The 23,258-nt window shown below is 38.0% G+C and overlaps 1 protein-coding gene across 1 annotated transcript; it reads left to right on the top strand.

Annotated features, from left to right (window-relative positions):
- The first annotated feature begins 16,100 nt into the window (after positions 1-16,100).
- LOC128655803 (coiled-coil domain-containing protein 177-like) lies at positions 16,101-18,101 on the top strand. Its single transcript, XM_053709374.1, has one exon. It carries the CDS (start codon positions 16,152-16,154, stop codon positions 17,739-17,741), a length of 1,590 nt encoding a protein of 529 aa, XP_053565349.1. The 5' UTR covers positions 16,101-16,151; the 3' UTR covers positions 17,742-18,101.
- Positions 18,102-23,258: the final 5,157 nt, after the last annotated feature.

Genomic DNA, 23,258 nt, shown 5'->3' on the forward strand with positions numbered 1-23,258 from the left:
ATAATTACCATTACTACAGATAATGAACTGACAGTTTCTGCAAAGGCACAACATCAAATCGTTATAAAATATCTACTGTGGGGGGCGGAGCCAACTCTCTAACCAGCCGGACGCGCATTGCAAGAGCTCCGGCTCTATAGCCTGATTTTGGGGGTAAAACTAAGACTTAATTTGCAAGTTTATATTATTCTGAAGAACCCATCTCATAGACTATAACCAATCCAAAATTGGGCATCTACACACCTTATTCAAGCCTGATATAGACCAGCTAATGCCACTGTAAAGACGCAGCGGTTAGAGGATAGGAGCCGATTGTGGTAAGATTTGAGACCCATAATACTCGCACAGCGACTCTCTGTATCCTGCTAACCCACTATACTAAGGTACCGGAGCAGCCTCAATAGTTATACCAGCCGCACTTTTGATCTCCGGGAACAACAAGATGGCGGCCGCTGCAGACTGGGAGCTGATAGCACAAGGCCATATTGAGTCAGTCCTCCGGCTTCTGGAGACACAACTGCCTAAACTCTTTCCCACTAACGGCTGCAGCTTACCCACTCAGACAATTCCAGACCGGGCATTGGGCAGGGTGGAAGACGGAGTGCCGTTTTCCTTTACCAACGCAGAAACTCCTAGAGAGGAGGCCCCGCTCCATCTTACAATCCCGTGCCCGCAACCTCATGCCCATTCCTGGGAGAGAATGAGCCACTGCCTCTCAGTTGCTTCTGAAAAAGCCTACCTACCTTTCCCCACGGGCTATTTGGCTGCCTGCTTTTCGGCTACACAAGGGGGTCTGACATTACTGGAGGCCCCGGTCTATTGGGACATGGAGGAGGATCATTACCGACCAGTATTTCCTACCACCGGTGGGGGACTCGATACACGGAGGCGATGGGGAGACAGACACCGGCTATTTCATCGCCTGATGGTTTGCTGTTTTCCATTACCCCCTGGACAAGGCGACTTCAGATGTGGTATAGGCTAGGTCACTGGTTGAGTTTGAACTTTTATTGCTGTCTGTGCTACAGGATCTTGCAGCGTTCTGCCCCCTTGACATGGAGGCCTTGTGGCACCTTGCAGTTTCACAAGTCTGCCTATAATCCTAGATACAGAACCTTATCCTTAACTTTGCATCACCCAAGTGTCTGACTGCCGTGGTTATATGATGACATTTCATGTTTGAGCATCACGAGGACCACGCCAACCGGGGACTTACAATTTATTTGATGCATAATAAAGCAGTTTTGGACAGATGAGTAGCATAATGCAGCTTATCAAGATTCATAATTATATATGAGCGCATGATTGCTGAGCTTTTTATTTTACCGGACCCCTCACCATTCTCTAAAGCTCCCTAACTCTACCCTCAATTTGCAAGAGGACTATACATAGAGTTCATATAAGCTTATTCATATTAGCATGTCATCTCTGTATTTTTTCTTCTATTCTTATCCTGTTGTTTGCATGAAATCAGGACACCAGGCTTTATGTATATTTTTATAAAAGTGGGAGTACATATGTTGCACTATGTTTTGTTGGATAGCTGATCTAAATATACACAATTTGTCACTTGCATCGTAGGAACTTCCCTATCAGATTGCAGACTACCAGCCTTGATATATATTGAAATTGCTCGATGATCCTACGTATTTACCTATGTAACTCCTAATGGGTTCACAATATGTTATTGATAAGTCCTCTCCTGTCTCACTATATAGCTCTTCCAAGTTAACAGCTACGCACCCTATCTTCCACACATAGATAATCCCAACATAAATCCATTTTAATAGCCGTACTAGAGACATGGAACAACTTACTATCTGGAAGCACCTAACTCCTAATTTAAGTGTTTTGCCTGCTCGTGGGCATAGGGCCCATGCCCAGGAGCGGGTTCCCATAATTTAATATTGTCTTATATAAGCTAATTTTAAAGGTTTAGCTATTTTCTAGTTTGGATGATCTCTATATTCCTGTGTACCCTTGGTGATGGTTGCTGCAACAGTTTAATTTCTCATTCTGTTTATCTCAGTCAAAGCTTAGAGAAATCTTACTGTGCATATATAACCCTAACTGCTTTAAGTCTCCTCCCCTAAATTAACAGTATAGCTAACTTATATGTACAACCACAGCAAATTCAGGGGATCTCAATGGCATAACTACTCATTGTAATAGATGCTCTCATATGCCCTTCCATGATAGCCCTAGATTATTGCTCATTAGTAAAGTCACATATCACTATAGGAAACTATGTTCCTAACATAGTATTCACGCAGGCTGGTCCTGCAGTATATACAGTCTCCCTCATCATAGTCCCAGAGCTAAGATTTATAAGATGTGCCACACAGCTAGACCTTTTATATGTTTCACTTGCTTCAAGTATAAATTAAGGCTGTTCATATTCTAAGAGGGGGATGATTGTAATTCTCGCATTGTATGCACTGTTGCTATTATATTCACTATACCTGCTATATTGGAAACTGAAAATGTATAGGTGCTCCTAACTTACTGTTGGACTCTAACTTTTTATTACAAATTTCACGTGCTGGTACTATCTTTTCTACAGGTGTTGCCGGCAGCCAAGTACTGTTTTATTTAAAGTATAATATTGACAACCCCTAGATCTGAGCTTTGCACAAATCCCTGCCTACATGGGCTTTATGGTTACAAGCTCCTTAATGTTTATTTGCCTCCACCGCGATATAAACAGCATCTAGGCACTATTTAATATAATACCCCATGTATGGTGTAGCTTTTCTCCATGGAGCGTTACTGCCAGAGGACGTGGCTGCGCGAAGCTCATGTATTTGTAAATATATATATAGCTCCATAGATAGGGTTCTGGTATAGTCTCATATCGCAATGCAAGCCAGCCTGTGTACATGATGCTCTCTAATTCTTTCTGGGTTAAAGCTCAAGACATGTTATAATTCCTATATTCTAACTAGAACATCAGGCTATAATTACTACCCTGCAATACTGTAGCCAGCCTACTCAATACTTTAAGCACCTCCTGTCTATTATATGTGTTTACCTACCCTCCTTTTTATTCACAACATACCTCTAAGTCCGTCTGGTATTTATTCCTTTCATCTTACTATCATTACCACCTCCTCCCCCCCCCACCACCATAAAGAACCTCCTTTTACAGGAGGGCTACCTACGCGGCTTATCTTTCCCATGCCGCATTTTCTTCATAGTTTTTTCTCATTAGCACCATATGTCTTTACTCTATAATAACCCTTAATGTTTCGCACCCTAACTATCTTCTTTAACTCAGTTAAAAAAAAAAATTTTTTTATCCTACTTAGACATATATCCAAAAGAGACTAGTCTTACCATCCTATTTCCTCTAGACGTCATTTTAGAAGACAGGAGCCCAAAGGTGGCTTATTTTATTACGAGAGGAAAATACTATAAAGCAGAAAATGAGGTTTCAGTTTTGCCTGTTACATATAAATATAGAGAGATTACTTTGGGTTCTCTCGCGAACAGTTTTCCCCTATATGTGACCATAGAACAGTTTTGAATTTCAAAATATTGTTATAGTTTGAAAGAATGTTTTTGAATGTTTATGTAACATGTTTATTTGATGTTGATTTGTCAATAACCTCAATAAAAAACTTATTAAAAAAAAAAAAAAAAAAAAACCACTTGCTGACTACCATCTAAAAAAAAAAAAAAAAAAAAATAAAAAAAAAAAAAAAAATATCTACTGTGTAGGAACTGAAATGATAGGTCATTATCAGATGGAATTTTACAATTCTTAATGCCTCTACCACTGGGATTGATCTACTTGTATTTGTGAGTCGTATCATATCTTTTAGATTTCACTTATAGGTATTTAACAAATAGCTATCAGTATTCATTATATGAAAATAAATTCCTAATTCAGAAGCAAGGGGCATATTAGAGAAATGCAGGAGAGAAACTACTCTGATTAGATCTGGGATTTGTGCACAAATTATCTTCTGCATTGCAGCATATTAGGTGCTGGCAATTATTTTTAAGTTAATATTACCTCTCCTGAATATTATGAGTACTAACTCTCACTAGTACACTAATTTAAATGTTTTAAGAGTCAGCTTCATTATTTATGATTTATTTTATGCTGCTGAATTATTATTATCATTATTCTTATTATTATTACATCCTTATATTTTTAAGTATATGTGTATTTGACATTTACAAGTATTTGCTTGTAATCGGTAACATTATAACTCTTCTTTATTTGTTACATTTCTAAATTTTACTCGTATAAATATTTTTTTTAATTTTGTGTAGTAATCACTAGTTTTTTGTAACGTGTGTGCAAAAAACTTATGTTTAAGTTTAAGAGTTTAAAGTGACGGTAAACTCCTTTATTTGCAAATTACATATTTAGATTAGTTTATATAATAAGTATTAAACCGCATTATCAATTCATTATTTTTTTATGTATTTTAATGTAAATTTGAATACATTATCAAAACCTTGTTGCACCGCCTTGCTCCGCCCCTCTTAGATGTTTCACTGAATATTTTCTGAGTTGATCTGGTCTCCACCCTCTCTACACGTCAGAGGGTTTGCTCGCTCGATGCTAGATTGCTCGGATTGCGCGTTAATGCTCATACGCAAATCCAATTGCATTGAAAGAAGCCTGTCTAGCGACAGGCTTGATGATTGGACGAAAGACGGCAAAAGGGATATGACGTCACAGAGGGCTGGCGATTTAACGGAACAGAAATATTATTTATTATGTCATTGTAAGTTAATGGCTATATAATGTATAAAGTGAAAATTTGTGTGCACATTTAAGAAGAATGAACAAGATTGATCATATATTCGGTCAATAGTGAGTTTACCATCTCTTTAAGTTTTCTATCAAATTTTTAAAAGCAAGGAAATTCTTAACTTAAACTGACCCACTCCGCCCTTGGGAGTTTTAAATTACATCATTATTGACATTGTTATTGATATCATCATGTATGACAACATCAATAAAATTGCTATTTACCCAACAGTCAAAGGGAACATATATATATTGTCCTCCCTATCCTCGCACCTCACACACAATCTCTTACTCACATTCTCACCTCTATTTCTCTGCTCACTCTCACAATCCTAACCCTCATACACCAGCTGTTGTTCATCCTCTTAGTTCTCCCTCCTCAAATACAGCCCCCTCCTCAACAAACCTCCCTGGCATACACTATCCTCCTCACCCTCCTACAACAGTTGTAACAAAATATATTTAACATTTCGGGGATCAAAACGTCCCTTTCATCAGAACAACATCAGTATTGTGAAACAAATATTTAATACCTGTACATAGTAACAGAAGAAACTCTTATTTCCCCACCAAATGCAATGTGTGGCAACGTATGGAACAAAACAACGTGTTTTCCAAAATGTGCGCCAGTTCCGTTGAAATATGAATGACTCACATAACAACATAAATATATAAAATGTGGTACAAAGCAGTTTATATACAAATTATACTAAATTCATATTCTACTGTAACACATTACATTAATTGTAGCACATTATTGCTTAAATAATACAAATTTATAAATAATGTATATCTTGTGCAATCAATGCTCACAATGTAGGAGGTATGACGTCACTTCCGATTGATTGCATACCATTCCAAACATTACTATGGAAACTATTAAAACGTCTTTTATAGTAAACAATCAACTTATTAGTCAGCAAATAAAAAACATAATTACATCTCTAAACATGGAATCACACTTGTAGATGAACCAGATAACATTACATATACATTTATCTTTTCATCAATAAAGCAATCTTAGACCATATGATGTAAATCTAGCTAGACTAGTTTCTATGAAATAAATATGTATGCCCAAATATGCTCAAAAAAGTAAAGGGAAAGAATAAATCATTGGACAAACCCCCAGGTAGGCTTATCATCTCTGTCAGAGATTCTTTATTGCAAAAAATAGCCCAATACTTTGATTTCCTATTGCAACCAGTAGTCCAAAATACCAAGGCATTTTTATTAAACACTAATGATATATTAAAATCCTTGAAGGATGTTAAGATCATAGAGGGTGATATTTTGGTCACATTAGACAGTAAACAATTTATACACAATTATTATTCTTATCACAACTGGTTGAACTTTGTTTCATTAGGAATTCTTGTTGTTCTTTACAGAAATCTGGCACAGTGATGGGGGTCTAATATGGCCCCATCCTATGCCAATTAATACATTTTTTTTAGGACAAATATATCTCGGCACAGAACCAGGAATCAATTTTATTTTACACTAGGTACATAGATGATGTACTATTAATTTGGAGATGTGGGACTGATGCACTGAAACATTGGTTTGAATTAATTCATTTGATACCTATATCAGTTAGATTCAAAATATCCCATTATCCATATGAAATCACCTTTTTGGACCTAAAAATCAATATAGTTGCAGATCATTTATAAACCCCATTATTTTCAAAATCTACTGACCACGATTCATTAATAAGGGCTAATAGCTGTCATGCTCCCTCCTTAAATAGATGTAATTTATTAGAACCATCAGAAACCATTCTAATAAACTGGTGGGGGTCTACTATGAAATCTAAACGGGGTTACAATGAAAAAATATTGGATAAACTTGAAGAAAGTACTCATGAGACGTTTTTAGAACCCTTTGAACTTTAAATAAAATGGACAGTTGTTATAACTCTCACTTTTGATCTAAATACTGTCAAAATTGGCCAAAAAATTCAACAACTCTGGCATGCGGTATCTACGGACCCAACTCTTCCTTTTTTCTATATGCCATCGCCCATGATTGGCTACAGAAGAGGGATCAATCTTAAAGACCTATTGGTCAGGACAGATCCTGTCAATTATTATCATAAGGAGCTGACTGTTTTAAGTAAAAAAAAGAGTGTAAAAAATGTTTGGGTTGTTGGGTTGCACAATATGAAATAGTTTTATTTCTACAAAAATTTTGTCATCACCCACATTAGAATAAAAAGTACACTATTAATCATCTGGTGACTTGTATAACAACATTCAAACTTTATATGATAATCTGTCCATATTATCTGTATTATGTGTGAAAGTCTAATGGCACTCTTCTTGAGCATATGCACCGTAAGTGGTAAGTCTGGTCAACCGGTAGCCTGACAATATGCCCAACTTAGACATTCAGTTGCTTCATTAAAAACAATGATTTTAGATCATGTACATAAACTACCAAGAGGGGGATGGATGGATTTTTTCGATTGGAGACCAAAGGGTTTAAACTCTTGTAATGTATGTTACTAAAATTTAAATAAACACTTTTATTCAGCAGTAAGGGGCACTAATATATGATAAATAAAATATAATATAAATGTAACATAATACAAATATAAATAAAAATGTATATTATATTAAATATATGGATGTGGGTTTGTAGGAAGGTTTATATAATACATAGTTTGATTACATAGGGTTGTGGAAGAGTATGGAATTTAATGTGCTTATATCCATCCTTTTATTTAAAGGGATAGTAAAGTCCAAATTAAACTTTCATGGTTCAGATAGGTTATGCAATTTTAAACAACATTCTAATTGACTTTTATCATCAAATTTGCTTTGTTCTCTTGGTATTTATAGTTGAAAGCTAAACCTAGGTAGGCTCATATGCTAATTTATAAGCCCTTGAAGGCCGCCTCTTATCTGAATGCATGTTTTAGTTTTTCACAACCAGAGGGTGTTAGTTCATGTGTTTCAGATAGATAATATTGTGCTCACACACATGGAGTTATTTAAGAGTCAACACTAATTGCCAGAAATGCAAGTTTGTCAAAAGATCTGAGATAAGGGGGCAGTCTGCAGAGGCTTAGATATAAGGTAATTACAGGTAAAAAGTATATTAATATAACCGTGTTGGTTATGCAAAACTGGGGAATGGGTAATAAAGGGATTATCTATCTTTTTAAACAATAATAATTCTGGAGTAGACTTATTCTTACCCATAACTAATTTCTATTTGAACAGTAAGCATTGCCTTTTAAAATCGTTGGAACTCTGGTTTTAGTTTTCTTGATTTTGATTGGTTTCATTGCATTTTAAATCTGACTCATTACGCTTAAGGAAATGGTGGAAAATTGCTGAGAAACAATAACATTTTTGGTGTACTGTTTACTATCCCTTTAAAGTATATGTCAGGAAAGAGCACTGGTTTTTAAACCTGTCCTCAGGCCTCCCCAACAGGCCAGGTTTTCATGATTACCTTGGGTGAGAGCAGGTACAATAACCATGTTTACTAATCAGCTGCTTATGTCACCTCTGCTGCAGTTCAGATATCCACAAAATGTGGCCTGTTAGGGAGGTCTGAGGACAGGTTTCAAAACCAGTGGGATAGAGGGATCACAAACTGCCATTTCAAGCAAAAGGCAGACCTAAGCTGCATCACTACAATGCCACAACTAGGGTTGCCACCTCAGCCATGTTTTCCTGGACACTTATAAGTTACACATGTTGCAGGTTTGCAGGGAGGAATATGAATAGTGCATATAAATAGTGCTGTCTAGAAACACAATACATGTTCCTCCCTGCACACCCTGCAGCATGTGTAACTCATAAGTGTCCAGGAAACCATGGCAACCCTAGCCACAACTAAGACAGCAGTAGCTCTGGATTACAAAGCACTTACTCAGGGAAATGTATTCCTTTTTACATAGAGGTGTTGAGGTGACATTTCCTTGCCAGCTTAAGGTTATGATGGATCACTCCAGGTAGTAAAGTTTTTAAGAATTGGTATGTTAGTAGTTTGAAGAAAGTAAACACAGACACAGGCTCCACCTGCTGATAAACTCCTTGATAATGGGCTGACAAAGAAGCACTCTACTGAGCGTGTCAGGTGGTGACACAACTGTGCAATCTACTCTGCTGCAAAATGAAACCTCATTTGAATGAAATAACTTAAAAATAATAAAAGTGATAAACTTCTAATTACCAGAGGGCATTAGAAAAAGTCAAAAGCTATCAGCATGCTAAATTTCATGAAAATGCATTAATCTATGTCAGAGGAAGTACTGCCCAAAATTCCAATTATAAGTAAATGGAATTTTTCTGAAAAACAGCACTTTTTTTTCCTTTTTAACCCCTTCGTGACCAGACCACTTTTCCATTTGTCTGGACCAAGGCTATTTTTGCATTTCTGCTGTGTTTGTGTTTAGCTGTAATTTTCCTCTTACTCATTTACTGTACTCACACATATTATATACTGTTTTTCTCGCCTTTCTAAAGATACCATTATTTTTATCATTATAATTTACTATAAAAAAATATATAAAATTTGATGAAAAAATTGAAAAAAACACACTTTTTCTAACTTTGACCCCCAAAATCTGTTACACATTTACAACCACCAAAAAAACACCCATGCTAATTAGTTTCTAAATTTTGTCTTGAGTTTAGAAATACCCAATGTTTACAGGTTCTTTGCTTTTTTGCAAGTTATAGGGCAATAAATACAAGTAGCACTTTGCTATTTCCAAACCATTTTTTGTTCAAAATTAGCGATAGTTAAATTGGAACACTGATATTTGCCAGGAATCCCTGAATATCCCTTGACATGTATATATTTTTTTAGTAGACAACCCAAAGTATTGATCTAGGCTCATTTTGGTATATTTCATGCCACCATTTTACCGCCAAATGTGATCAAATAAAAAAAACGTTCACTTTTTCACAAATTTTTTCACAAACTTTAGATTTCTCACTGAAATTATTTACAAACAGCTTGTGCAGTTATGGCATAAATGGTTGTAAACGCTTCTTTGGGATCCCCTTTGTTCAGAAATAGCAGACATATATGGCTTTGGTGTTGCTTTTTGGTAATTAGAAGGCCGCTAAATGCTACTGGGCACCACACGTGTATTATGCCCAACAGAGAAGGGGTTAATTAGAGAGCTTGTATGGTTAATTTTAGATTTAGTGTAGTAGACCACCCAAAGTATTGATCTAGGCCCATTTTGGTATATTTCATGCCACCATTTCACCGCCAAATGCGATCAAATAAAAAAAAACTTTCCCTTTTTCACAAATTTTTTCCCAAACTTTAGGTTTCTCACTGAAATTATTTACAAACAGCTTGTGCAATTATGGCATAAATGGTTCTAAATGCTTCTTTGGGATCCTCTTTGTTCAGAAATAGCAGACTTATATGGCTTTGGCGTTGCTTTTTGGTAATTAAAAGGCCACTAAATGCCGCTGCGCACCACACGTGTATTATGCCCAGCAGAGAAGGGGTTAATTATGGAGCTTGTAGGGTTAAATTTAGCTTTAGTGTAGTGTAGTAGACAACCCAAAGTATTGATCTAGGCCCATTTTGGTATATTTCATGCCACCATTTCACCGCCAAATGAGATCAAATAAAAAAAAATTGTTCACTTTTTCACAAACTTTAGATTTCTCACTGAAATTATTTACAAACAGCTTGTGCAATTATGACACAAATGGTTGTAAATGCTTCTCTGGGATCCCCTTTGTTCAGAAATAGCAGACATATATGGCTTTGGTGTTGCTTTTTGGCAATTAGAAGGCCGCTAAATGCCGCTGCACACCACACTTGTATTATCCCCAGCAGTAAAGGGGTTAATTAGGTAGCTTGTAGGGAGCTTGCAGGGTTAATTTTAGCTTTAGTGTAGAGATCAGCCTCCCACTTGACACATACCACCCCCTGATCCCTCCCAAACAGCTCTCTTCCCTCCCCCACCCCCCAATTGTCCCTGCCATCTTAATTACTGGCAGAAAGTCTGCCAGTACTAAAATAAAAGGCCTTTTTTAATTTTATTTAAAAAAATAATAATTATGTAGCTCTGATGGACCCCCCAACCTCCCTGATCTCCCCCAAACAGCTCTCTAACTCTCCCCCCGCTACCTATTTGCCGCCATCTTGGGTACTGGCAGCTGTCTGCCAGTACCCATATTGCCACCCCCAAAAAAAGTTTTTTTTTTTTTTAATTATCATTTTTCTGTAGTGTAGCTGCCCCCTAAAAAACCCCCTCCCAGATCCTACAATCTTTATTCCCCCCCCCTCCCTCTCCCTCCTTCACATTCATTTCCATTGGTGGCAGCGGTTGCTGCAAGTGCGCGCCCCATGCAGGCCCCCCCCCCCCGCACGCTCCCGGCAACCGGCGTGCACATTGCACATACAGGAACCGGATGCCGGGTAGTGATGGACCGCCAACCTGCCTCCCTGCTAATGCTCCCACACACCAACGATCGGCACCATCAGTACCGGTGCAGAGAGAGCCATAGAGTGGCTCTCTCTGCATCGGTTTGTAAAAAAAATTTATTGCAGGATGCCTCAATATCGAGGCATCACTGCAATACCATAAAAACGGCTGGAAGCGATCTGGATCGCTTCCACCGATTGAAACACCAGAGGACGTGCCAGGAACGTCCTTGGTCGTTAAGGGTATTTATTTGTAGGACGTTCCTGGCCCGTCCTCGGTTATTAAGGGGTTAAAAACAGCTGAAACAATTTAATTGGAATTTTGCAATTTTATAGTCACTAGTAATAGCTACAAAACTGCCAAATTTCTAAAGTTTGAAAATTAACAAACCACTTTAGTCGGGGCTGCTTGACACTAATCATTGCTGCTCTTGAGCCTACAATATATATAAACAATTTCTCAAAAAAATGTTCTGTCCGGTATTTTTGTAGCATTCACCTGGCAACCCTAATTGAACCATATATACAAAAGTACTAAAAATGATAAAAAAAAATACCTTTATGTTGCACGTATAAATACCTCCCAAAATTCAAAAGAGGGACAACCCCCACACACACACACACACACACACCCCACGGCAAAAGTGTGATATGTGGTGGGCAGGAGCAGGGATGGGGCTTAAAAAAAATCATAAGTAATATAAATAAAATTCTAATTAAAGTCATATATTTTATACTCCTCTGCAGCAAATGAAGCACAAGCTCAAACCAATGGTATAGCTATGTAAGCTCTATATTTAATTAGACGTTGCAGAGACAGTGCTAAATATTTTAATCTTAATTGGACATTCAATAATAGATTATTTAAAACTGCTCTCTGGATTACCCATTGATATTCTAGATTCTGGCCTTTAAAGTCAGCAAAAATGCACAGTAACACAATCTACACATATACAAGTACACACACTCAAATAGACAGAAACACACACTACATAGCATACACTTACACATGCAGATACACACACACACTACATAGCATATACTTATACATGCAGATACACACACTCTACATAGCTTACACTAATACATGCAGATACACACACACTACATAGCATACACTTATACATGCATATGTACACACACACACACTACATAGCTTACACGTATACATATAGATACACATACACTACATAGCTTACATTTATACATGCAGATACACACACACACTACATAGCTTACATTTATACATGCAGATACACACTACACAGCATACACTAATACATGCAGATGCACACACACTACATAGCATACACTTATACATGCATATGTACACACACACACACTACATAGCTTACACGTATACATATAGATACACATACACTACATAGCTTACATTTATACATGCAGATACACACACACACACACACACACACTACATAGCTTACATTAATACATGCAGATACACACACACTACATAGCTTACATTTATACATGAAAATACACACACACAGTACATAGCTTACATTTATATATGCAGATACACACACACACTTATACATTCAGACACACACTACATAGCATACACTTATACATTCAGATTATTATTATCATATATTTGTAGAGCGCCAACAGGTTCCGCAGCGCTATGAACATAGGTGGTATATAAAAAATGATTACAGGGATCAAATGGGGAGAGAGGGTCCTGCCGAGAGTTGCACTGTTGTAGTCGGCTCTTATGAAGGTGAACTACAAATAGCTGGGCTCATAGGCTTACATGCTATGGGGGTTTAGGGGATAGCAGTGGTGATAGGAAGGTTAGTGCAGGTTGTAAGCGTCCCTGAATAGTAGAGTCTTCAAGGAGTACTTGAAGCTTTTAAAACTAGGGGAGATTCTTGTAGAGTGAGGCAGACAGTTTAATAAGATGGGAGCCAGTCTGGAGAAATCTTGTAGACGGGAATGTGAGGAGGTAACAAGAAAAGGAGGAGAGTAGGAGATGAGATCATGAGCGGAGCGAAGAGGACGGGAGGGAGAGTATCTGGAGACAAGGTCTGAGATGTAGGCGGGAGCAATGCAATTGAGGGCTTTGTGTGTCAGAGTAAAAATGTTGTATTTAATCCTGGAGGCAAGAGGAAGCCAGTGAAGGGATTGGCAGAGAGGTACAGCAGATGAAGAGCGACGTGCAAGGAATATGAGCCTGGCAGAGGCATTCATTATTGATTGTAAAGGAGCTATGTGGCAGCTAGGGAGACCAGAGAGGATAGAGTTGCAGTACTCGAGGCGGGAAAGGATGAGAGAGTGGATTAAAATCTTTGTTGTGTCTTGTGTAAGGAAATGTCTAATTTTAGCAATGTTTTTAAGGTGGAAGCAGTAGGCTTTAGCCAAGGACTGAATATGAGGAGTGAAAGAAAGATCTGAGTCAAGTGTGACCCCAAGACATCGGGCATGTGAGGTTGGGGTAATGATGGAATTTACACACACACTTATACATACAGATACACACACACTACACAGCATACACTTATACATGCAGATATACACACACACACTACATAGCATACACTTATACATGCAGATACACACTACATAGCATACACTTATACAAACATACACACACACTTATACATACAGATACACACACACTACATAGCATACACTTATACAAACATACACACACACTTATACATACAGATACACACACACTACACAGCATACACTTATACATGCAGATATACACACACACTACATAGCATACACTTATACTGCAGATGCACACACACACACACACACTACATAGCATACACTTATACTGCAGATATACACTACATAGCATACACTTATACAAACATACACACACATACATACAGATATACACACACATACTACATAACTTACAATTATACATGCAGATACACACATTACATAGCATACACTTATACATGCAGATACACACACTACATAGCATACACTTATACATGCAGATACACACACACACTTATACATACAGATACACGCACACACTACATCATATATGAGTAGGCTTACCAGAAGTCCCACTTTTACTGGGATTGTCCCGGTTTGGAGGCGCTGTCCCAGTGTCCCACCCAGTTGTTCATTCTCTCCCAGTAGGGTTGCCACCTCCAGGTTTCAAATCATGTGTCCGGGTTTCAGACCACCTGAAACCCGGACACATTATTCAAAATGACTGGATTGTGGCTCTCCAGCATAGTTGGATGCTGATACTTTGTTACATACAGCCCTGCTTAGCTTAACGTTCGTGTCCTTCAAAGTTTACATTTAGTAATACAGGCTGAGTGAGCCGCATAGGGTTTTTTAAATTTTGTAGTAATACTTGGTTTATTTTTCTAAGAATTTAACACCCCCCCGACCCTTGGAGTCATTGCCGGTAATACACCTTTAGGGGAATCTTATGGGTATGACTAGGAAGTAAAGACAGGCAGGATTTTTGGCCTGGCTCTTGCTTTACTTCATGCAGGATAGCATTTTGGCTATAATCTTCCTGCATTATGGTATAGAGTAACCTCTTAAACAGCTTTAGCAGGTACGTGTTTCTTTTTTACTTTCATTCAATGTAGTATTTATGCCTTATCAGTATTTGGCTCTGTTCCTTAATTAGACACATAAAACACATATTACACTGCAGATATTAAATTGTGAAATTGATAATTATGAAAGTGATAATTATGCTTGATGTTTGGCATTATTTAGAATTTGAGATTTAGATTAATGATTTATTTGCCATGACAACGTAATGGTGCCTTTTTCACTAGGGGGTGGTGTTATGGTCTATTTAAACTGTGTGATTCACTTGTTTGACTGAGGAAGGGTAGAGTATCCACGAAACATTACACACATAAAAGCTACTACTTTAAAAGGACCGGTAATTGCCACGCCCCCTTGACCACGCTCCTGACCACACCCCCACCGGCACCGCACCAGGTGGTCCCAGTTTCACCTCTAGAAATTATGGTAAGCCTATATATGAGTATCTGTAATTCATTCTATGGGGTCCTGGGGTTGGCAAGCACATTAGCTGGCAGTCTGAGGTTGCAACTGTTCATTACCCTGGTGTTAGCACTGCTCATTGTATAAAACTGAAGGCATGCTAGTATTATCACCAGGGGATAGACGTCATCACTACAAGAGGTTAGAGGTCACCATTACCTGATGTCAGAAGCTGTATTATATGTAAATATTGCCTAAATTACTACTCTGAATCATTTAAAGCTGTGGTCTCAAAGTACTGGCCTCAGGGCCATATGTGGCCCCCAAGATAGATTCGTCTGGCCCTCCTTTGTTTAATAGGTACGATGTTGGCTGTCAAGGTTTTTTTTTATATCCCTTTAAAAATACAAGGGTGCGAACTGCGAAGTCTCATTGTGAAAACCCGTGTAAATCAGGTGTCATTGACTATTAAAAAGGAAAATATTGATTTCTTGTATACATTCTCTGGATTTCACATTACAGAATTGCACAAAAATACTAATTCTGAGTATAGATACTAAATACTGTTATGAAATATCGTTTTATAATGTTTTTTTTACCTATTTTGTTTTTAAAAAAAAGTCACGTCAGGACAAAATTAAAAATACAATTTGGGATTTCTAAACGTTTTTCGCAATCTTTTGCACAATCCTGTAATGCGTTGTATTGATTCATTGTGTCATTCTCTAAACTGAGAACAGGTATAAAACATTATGTCGCCCACGATGAGAATTTCCCATGCACTAATAATATCACTAAACATATTCAAAATCAACCCCACCGAACGCGCATGCGCCCTACAAGTAAGGAAAACGTTTCAGAAATCGTCTCCATAGCGCTAGATGGCGCTATATCGCTAAATATTATTGTTTATCTGGCACGGAGAAGTCTTGCACTCGGCGTCCCTCTCAATATGTCTCCCTTAGCAACCAAGACAAGCTTGAGCTGAAGCCACCGAGCAGAGATGGAGGACGGGCGCCGATCTCCAACGCTACAACTAGACCTCTATAACTTTGAAAAGGGCCACGGCAGTCGCTACGTGCTGACTAGTCCGCGCTCCCTGGAAGCCTGTTCACGCATGGCGATCCGGCCCGTGGATCTCCTGCATCGGACCCCTGAAGAGCTGGCGGATGAGCATCCAGGGGCCTCTATGAGGCAAATAAGTGAGATGTACGAGGCTTATGAGAAGGAGCGCAGGAGAAAGGTGAGACTGTGCAGGGAGACGAGGAGGCAGCTGCTGTGTGATCAGGAAGAAATGAAGTCCAAGTCGCTAGCTGACATATCCAGTGTGGGAACCAAAAATCCCATAGACTCTGTAAGGAAACCAGACTATGCTCCCACCACGTCTTCAGAATGGTGGAAGTTCCCTAGGGAGAAGGCGAAGGCACCAGCTAGCATGTGCAATGGGGAACCCTCCTTAGCTCCAGACTGGTGGGACAAATCAGCTATTTCCCAGTATAGAGCACAGAAAAACCAGCCTCCACTGCGGAAGAGCCTGAGTATGGAAGATCTAACGTCGTCTGTTCGGAAGGTCAAACAGTTGGCCAGAGAAGTGGAGAGAGAAGCCCAAGTGTCAGTGTCCAGCCGAGATAAGAAGATTGCAGAACTGATGTTAGTCAAGTATCAAGAGGAGGAGATGGCTAAGAAGAGGAGAGTCCAAATGGAACAAGCATGGGAGGGAGCGATGAATGAGGAGAAGAACTTAAAAGCAGCATTACAGAAGGAGGGTTGGAGATATTTGTCCAGAAGCACTGAACGTCAGCAGAGGAATACTAATGCCAGGACAACATGGGGTGTGAAAGAGGATAATGACCTGGAGATATCTGTTGGGGTTCACGGTGCATTAATTAACCAGTTAATTGATAAAAGGATGATTCATGCCATTAAAGCTAAAAATATGAATGAACTGCAGAACAAGATGAGCATTAAAATAAAAAATGAACATGAGAAACTCAGGCATTCAAGATTGAAAGAACAAGTGGATAACCAGACAAAAGCACAGGAACTATTTAAAATGATGTCAATCCAACAAAAAGAGCAAAAGTCTGAAGAAATGTACAAGCAGTTTATTGAAGAAAGGAACAAAGAGCTAAAAGAAAGGGCAGCTAAAGAGGAGGAACAGATACTAAAGGCGAAGATTAGGGCTGAGCACCAAGAAAGGGAGCAGACAAAACACAGGCAGCGGTTAGTTCATCAAACCGATAAAAGAATACAGCAAGCTAAAAATTCTCAGGAGAAGGCCATTCAGAGCAAGGCAGAAAAAACCAAAGAACTGAATTCAACTAAAGAGAAAATCCATCATTTCCTAAAGAAAAAAATAAATGAAAAGGAAGAAATTAACAAAATACAAGTGGAAAAACGGATCCAAATTAAGAACAGGAAAAGTGCCAAGTTGCTCAAGGATAAAGAAGCATTGGTTGATGAGGGCCGCAGAATAGCTAGGGCATCTTTTCAGATGAGAGAGAAAATCAGAGAGCAGACCAGATGTAGAACTTTTGACCAAATGGCCCTCCAGGCCCAATTAAATGCAAGTCTGTTAAAAAATACCATATGAAAAAGTCTTCCAACAACATATGTGCAGGCAAATTAATTCTTGGCAAAGACTCCAAAACGTGTCCATCAAGTTCTAACAGCATTTTTGGCATGATGCTATTTGTTTATAGTTAAAAGGATATTAAAGCCAGTTTCCTACATGCATAGTATATATAGACAAATAAACACTTTATTGCAAAATATTAGTATCCAAAATGTTTAAAAGTATTTAAAACTAATTTTATCTGCAAAAATTCATGCACTCCAATTTTGCACTCCAGGTGCATACCCCTTGAAAAGATTCTTCAGTTTTCTTTCTAATCCTTTATTGTGGCTAGTTAGAGATGGATATAAATGAGCTCCCATGCTGATAAGCAGTACAGTAATGCCGGTTTAGGGAATTTTATTTTTATTTTAAAGAGACAAAACTCAAAATGTTTTTTTTCATGATTTAGAGCTTTCAATTGTAAACAAATTCCCATTTACTTCCATTATCAAATATGCTTAATTTTTTGGTATCCTTTGTTGAAGAAGCAGCAATGCACTACTGGGAGCTAGCTGAACACAGGTGGTGAACCAGTTGTAAAAGGCATCTATGTGCAGCCACCAATTAGCAGCTAGCTCCCAGTAGTACATTGCTGTCTCTGAGCCTACTTATGCTTTTTGAAGTATACCAAGATAATTAGTACATTAGATAAAAGAAGTTATCTGGAAAGTTGTTTAAAATTGTACTATCTGAATCATGAAAGTATAGTTTTGACTTTACTGTGCCTTTAACATTTTTTTTAAGCACACATTGTTATACCAGTAATGGGGAATATAAAATGGAATCAGTATTCTCTTTATTAAACAATGTATTTTGTTCACTGATTTAATTTTAATTGGCCCACTATAACCATGCTTCTGTCATATTGCTATTTATCGGGGTTAAAGGGATATGAAACCCATTTTTTTTCTTTCGTGATTCAGATAGCGCATGCAATCGTTCTCTCTGCATCTTTATTTGAAAAGGCAGGGATGTAAGCGTAGGAGCCGGACAATTTTTGGTTCAGCACCTGGGTAGTGCTTGCTGATTGGTGGCTGAATGTAGTCACAAATCAGCAAGCGCTACCCAGGGTCCTGAACCAAAAATGGTCCGGCTCCTAAGTTATTAGAAAGCTGCATAAAATTGCATCTATCTGAATCATAAAAGGAAAAAAAAAATGGGTTTCATATCCCTTTTAATGTATTATTTATTTTCAAAAGCATCTGCCTTAAAAAATGCACACCCTTAATTTGCCTGAAATGTATGCTTTTTATATAATGCATAAAATATATTTCTACACTCACTATTTACTAAAGTAGGGCTAATTTAGCAACGTGTTATCAAGCATGTAAGAGAGCACTATTGCTCTATTTACACGTTTATAAAGGTTGGTTTGAAGCAGTGTTTAAAGGGGTTGTAAACCCCAAAATTTTCTTTTATGATTCAGATAGAACTTACAATTTTTAACAACTTTCTAATTTACTTCTATTATCAGATGTTCTTCATTCTCTTGTTATCCATTGCTGAAGGGACAGCATTGCACTACTGACAGGAAGCGGAAAATATCTATTTAGCCAATCACAAGAGACAAATGTGTGCAAGCACTAATTAGCAGCAGCTCCCACTAGTGTATGATATGTGTGTATTCATTTTTTAACAAGGGATACTAAGAGAACAAACCACATTTGAAAATAGAAGTGAATTTAAAAGTGTCTTAAAATGACATGCTCTATCTGAATCATGCAAGTTTCATTTTGACTTTCCTACCCCTTTTAAATTAAATTGAAACAATAAAACTAATAAAGTAATTGTGCACAACTCTTCCATAGGGACAGGTTTCACCTCTCTATTGATGAACTGTGATGTGCCTCACAAGCATAAAAATTATGTATATACAGTATGTTCAGCATTCTCAACAGAAATGTTTGCTAGCCGGTTGGCATTATGAAGTAGCTGGGGGCATTATGAAGTAGCTGGGGGCATTATGAAGTAGCCGGGTGGCATTATGAAGTAGCTGGGTGGCATTATGAAGTAGCCGGGGCATTATGAAGTAGCTGGTTGGCATTATGAAGTAGCTGGTTGGCATTATGAAGTAGCTGGTTGGCATTATGAAGTAGCCGGTTGGCATTATGAAGTAGCTGGGTGGCATTATGAAGTAGCTGGGTGGCATTATGAAGTAGCCGGGGGGCATTATGAAGTAGCCGGGGGGCATTATGAAGTAGCCATGCCGGGGGGCATAATGAAGTAGCTGGGTGGGGGCAGTGTAACATTTTCTAATATTACATCATTTTTAGCTATCCAAAGCACACATTAATTGCATAATTTAACATAAATGTATTTAATAATTTGTGCCATAAAAATTTAACATTTGTAATAGTGGATGATTTTAGCTTAATAATGGCTACAATTTTAGCTGGGTGGTCAGCAAAATCAGCCAGTAGGTGCATCATCCGCTAAAAAGGTCCTGGGAAGAATACAGGAACATCTAGTTTAAAAAATCTTTTGAAATATTCTTTGTTGGTGCAACAAAGAAAAATTGACTTTAAATCTTAGAACTTGAATACATTGCTGGTAAATGTACTACCGTATGGAGTCACATTTAATAGCTGTATAGTATAAGAGTTTATTGAAAAATGCTTCATGAAAGTACAAATGTAGCTTTTATTGCAAAATATTTTTTCGATAAGGAGTTTGCAAAAATTTTTTTTTTATTTTATATTAAGAGCTTAGAATGGTTTCCCACTCAATTGTGCATTAGTTGCTTATTGGCTTATAGAAATACAATTCACAATTGTATTGGCTGATAGCGATAAGCCTCCATAAGTGAGAAACAAATAGTATTACTAAGTGCGGGAACATCCATTTTTATTTTTTTTAATGCACTGTATTTCATATTCTACTTGATAAAAAAAAGACCCCACTAAATAAATGATAGAATGATGTATTCAAAGATTAGCTTGAGAATAATATGCAGATGCATTTTATTTTTGTAGAGATACTGTATTTTACTTAGACTATACTAACTCACGTTTCTTATAAGTATTCACCTTCATATGTAGAAAACTCTCTGCTCCCCTTACACTCAATTAAAGGGACCGCTGTTCCAAAACCCTGTCCGCCTGCTCTGAGTAGGCGGACAGGAATCGACACAATTCAACCCGATCACGTACGATCGGGTTGATTGACAGCTCCCTGCTGGCGGCCCATTGGCCGCGAGTCTGCAGGGGGCGGCGTTCCACCAGCAGCTTTTGTGAGCTGCTGGTGCAATGCTGAATACGGAGAGCGTATTGTTCTCCGCATTCAGCAATGTCTGTCGGACGTGATCCGCACTGTCGGGTCAGGTCCGACAGACATTTTGATAAATAGGCCTCTAAATGTTAAACTGCTTTTCAGACAACATTAAATATGTTAGCGCTGGGCAGTAAGTATACATCACTTTCTATGTTTTTAAATTATTTTTTTTTTAGATTGTGTTGCCCATACCCCAAACAGTATTTTCTGGCCGCTCGGTCACACTCCCTGCAGGGCATTACACATGCGCCAGCTCCCACAATGACGTCACTGCTAGAGGGAACACGGACTAGCACTCAATAAATTTGTGTTCGTATTCAGCAGTAATTACTTTCCTCCTGCATCCTAGTGCTGCTGGTTGGTGCGCAAATCAATACAGAGTGAGGACAACCAGATGGTATCTCTGCCTACACATCAGTAATCTAACTATTGGAGTATGCCGGCGGCAGCACTCTGCAACGCCGCATCTATGAAAGAAGAGTACCACTGGGTAGGGAATGCTGTCTGCGGTACGCTTCTTTCATAGATGCTGCGGTGCAGAGTGCTGCCACCGGCATACTCCAATAGTTAGATTACTGATGTGTAGGCAGAGTTCTGCCAAGTATAGTATTTGGCAGCGGAGGGGCTTTGTAGGAGCTGGGAACTGCAGCTGTCTTGAGGACCCTGCACTTACAGACGTTGTCTCTCACTGCTCAATCCAGCCTCTCTGAGCTCCTGCGGTCTAGGCTAGTGTGCGGTATGCAGCCTCCACTCCCTCTGACTCCCAGTATCATCCCTGGACTGCTCAGAGCTGGTATTTTGTCCCCCTGGCACAGTGTATTTATCAAAGTCATGTGTGCACGTGAGCACGCTTTTGGGGCCCTCTTTATTACACAGGGCATGTGTGTCCCACATTGTTGTTGCCGTGCACGGCACATTTACATAAATTATTTGATTGGAGTGGGGAGGGGGGGGGGCTAAATTAACTTGTAGCTCAGCCCATTCCTTAGGGAGTACCAGAGTTGTAAAAATACACAGGAGCGGCAAATGTAAAGGTACATTTTTACAAAGATACTTTTTGAACAATATTGGTATATATGTCTTTTGCATATTTAATGCTTTAACTATATGTCTATCGAAATTTGTCAGGTAACCACACTGGCCCTTTAATGTGATCTATCTTTGGAGCTGGCAGGAAAAGACCTTGCTCCTATCCTCTGCATCATATTTTTTTATTATATTAAATATAGGTTTTTGGAGCATTTGATAAAGAATTGGTTTAAAGGAACAGGAAACCCCACAATTTTATTTCATGATTTAGATAAAACATACAGTTTTAAATAACTTTCCAATTGACTTCTATTATCAAATGTTGCTTCATTCTCTTGTTGTTCTTTGCTGAAGGAACAGCATTGCACCACTGGCAAGCTAATCACAAGAGACAAATATGTGCAGGCACCATTCAGCTAGCTCCCACTAGTGTAAGATATGTGCGTATTCTTTTTCAACAAGGGATACCAAGAGAACAAAGCACATTTGAAAATAGAAGTGAATTTAAAAGTATCTTAAAATCACATTATCTGAATCATGCAAGTTTAATTGTGACTTTCCTATCCCTTTTTAAGGTTTGCTTGTAGATAATGTTTGGTAACAATGTTTTCAGTCCTGTGTGTGTGTCAAGGGGGGATGAAAAAAAATATTTGTGTTTCCTCATGAAAATGTTGGACCCTGTATTTGGTTTAATCGGAAAGATATTCTGAATACTATAGCTTGAAAGTAAATTATTATATCTAGGCACAAACCTCTTGCTGAGCCAACAAGCCCTTCTGATTTTCTTTTGAATGCTACTTTTAAATATTTAACTATTCTAAATAGAAAGTCACTTTAAAATACATAAGATACAATACGGCAAGTAACAATCCTACTATACTGTATATTATAAGTACAAATCCCCCAATCTGGAATGCCAAAATCCAAACTTATTCTGAAATCTAAATTTTTTTAATTAATATTTTTTTTAAATAAAATTGTCAAAATGTACTATTTTTCCCCGCCTTTAAGTCACTATCTTCTCTTCCTTTATCATCGGTTTGTTTTTTTGTATGCAAAATGTTTCATTTTTTTTTTTTTTTTAAAGGGCCAAGAATTGTATTTATTTTTAATTCCATAATCTTTCAAGATCTCACATGTCTCTTATTTGAGATGCAGAGACCTGTGAGGTCTTGAAAGCTTATTGAATAAAAA

The sequence above is a fragment of the Bombina bombina genome, chromosome 4 (assembly GCF_027579735.1).
Source record: "Bombina bombina isolate aBomBom1 chromosome 4, aBomBom1.pri, whole genome shotgun sequence".
Lineage (NCBI taxonomy): Eukaryota > Metazoa > Chordata > Amphibia > Anura > Bombinatoridae > Bombina > Bombina bombina.

Bases quoted from the DNA above. Each gene is read 5' to 3' on its own strand.
- LOC128655803 (XM_053709374.1), top strand. From the start codon at position 16,152: ATGGAGGACGGGCGCCGATCTCCAACGCTACAACTAGACCTCTATAAC.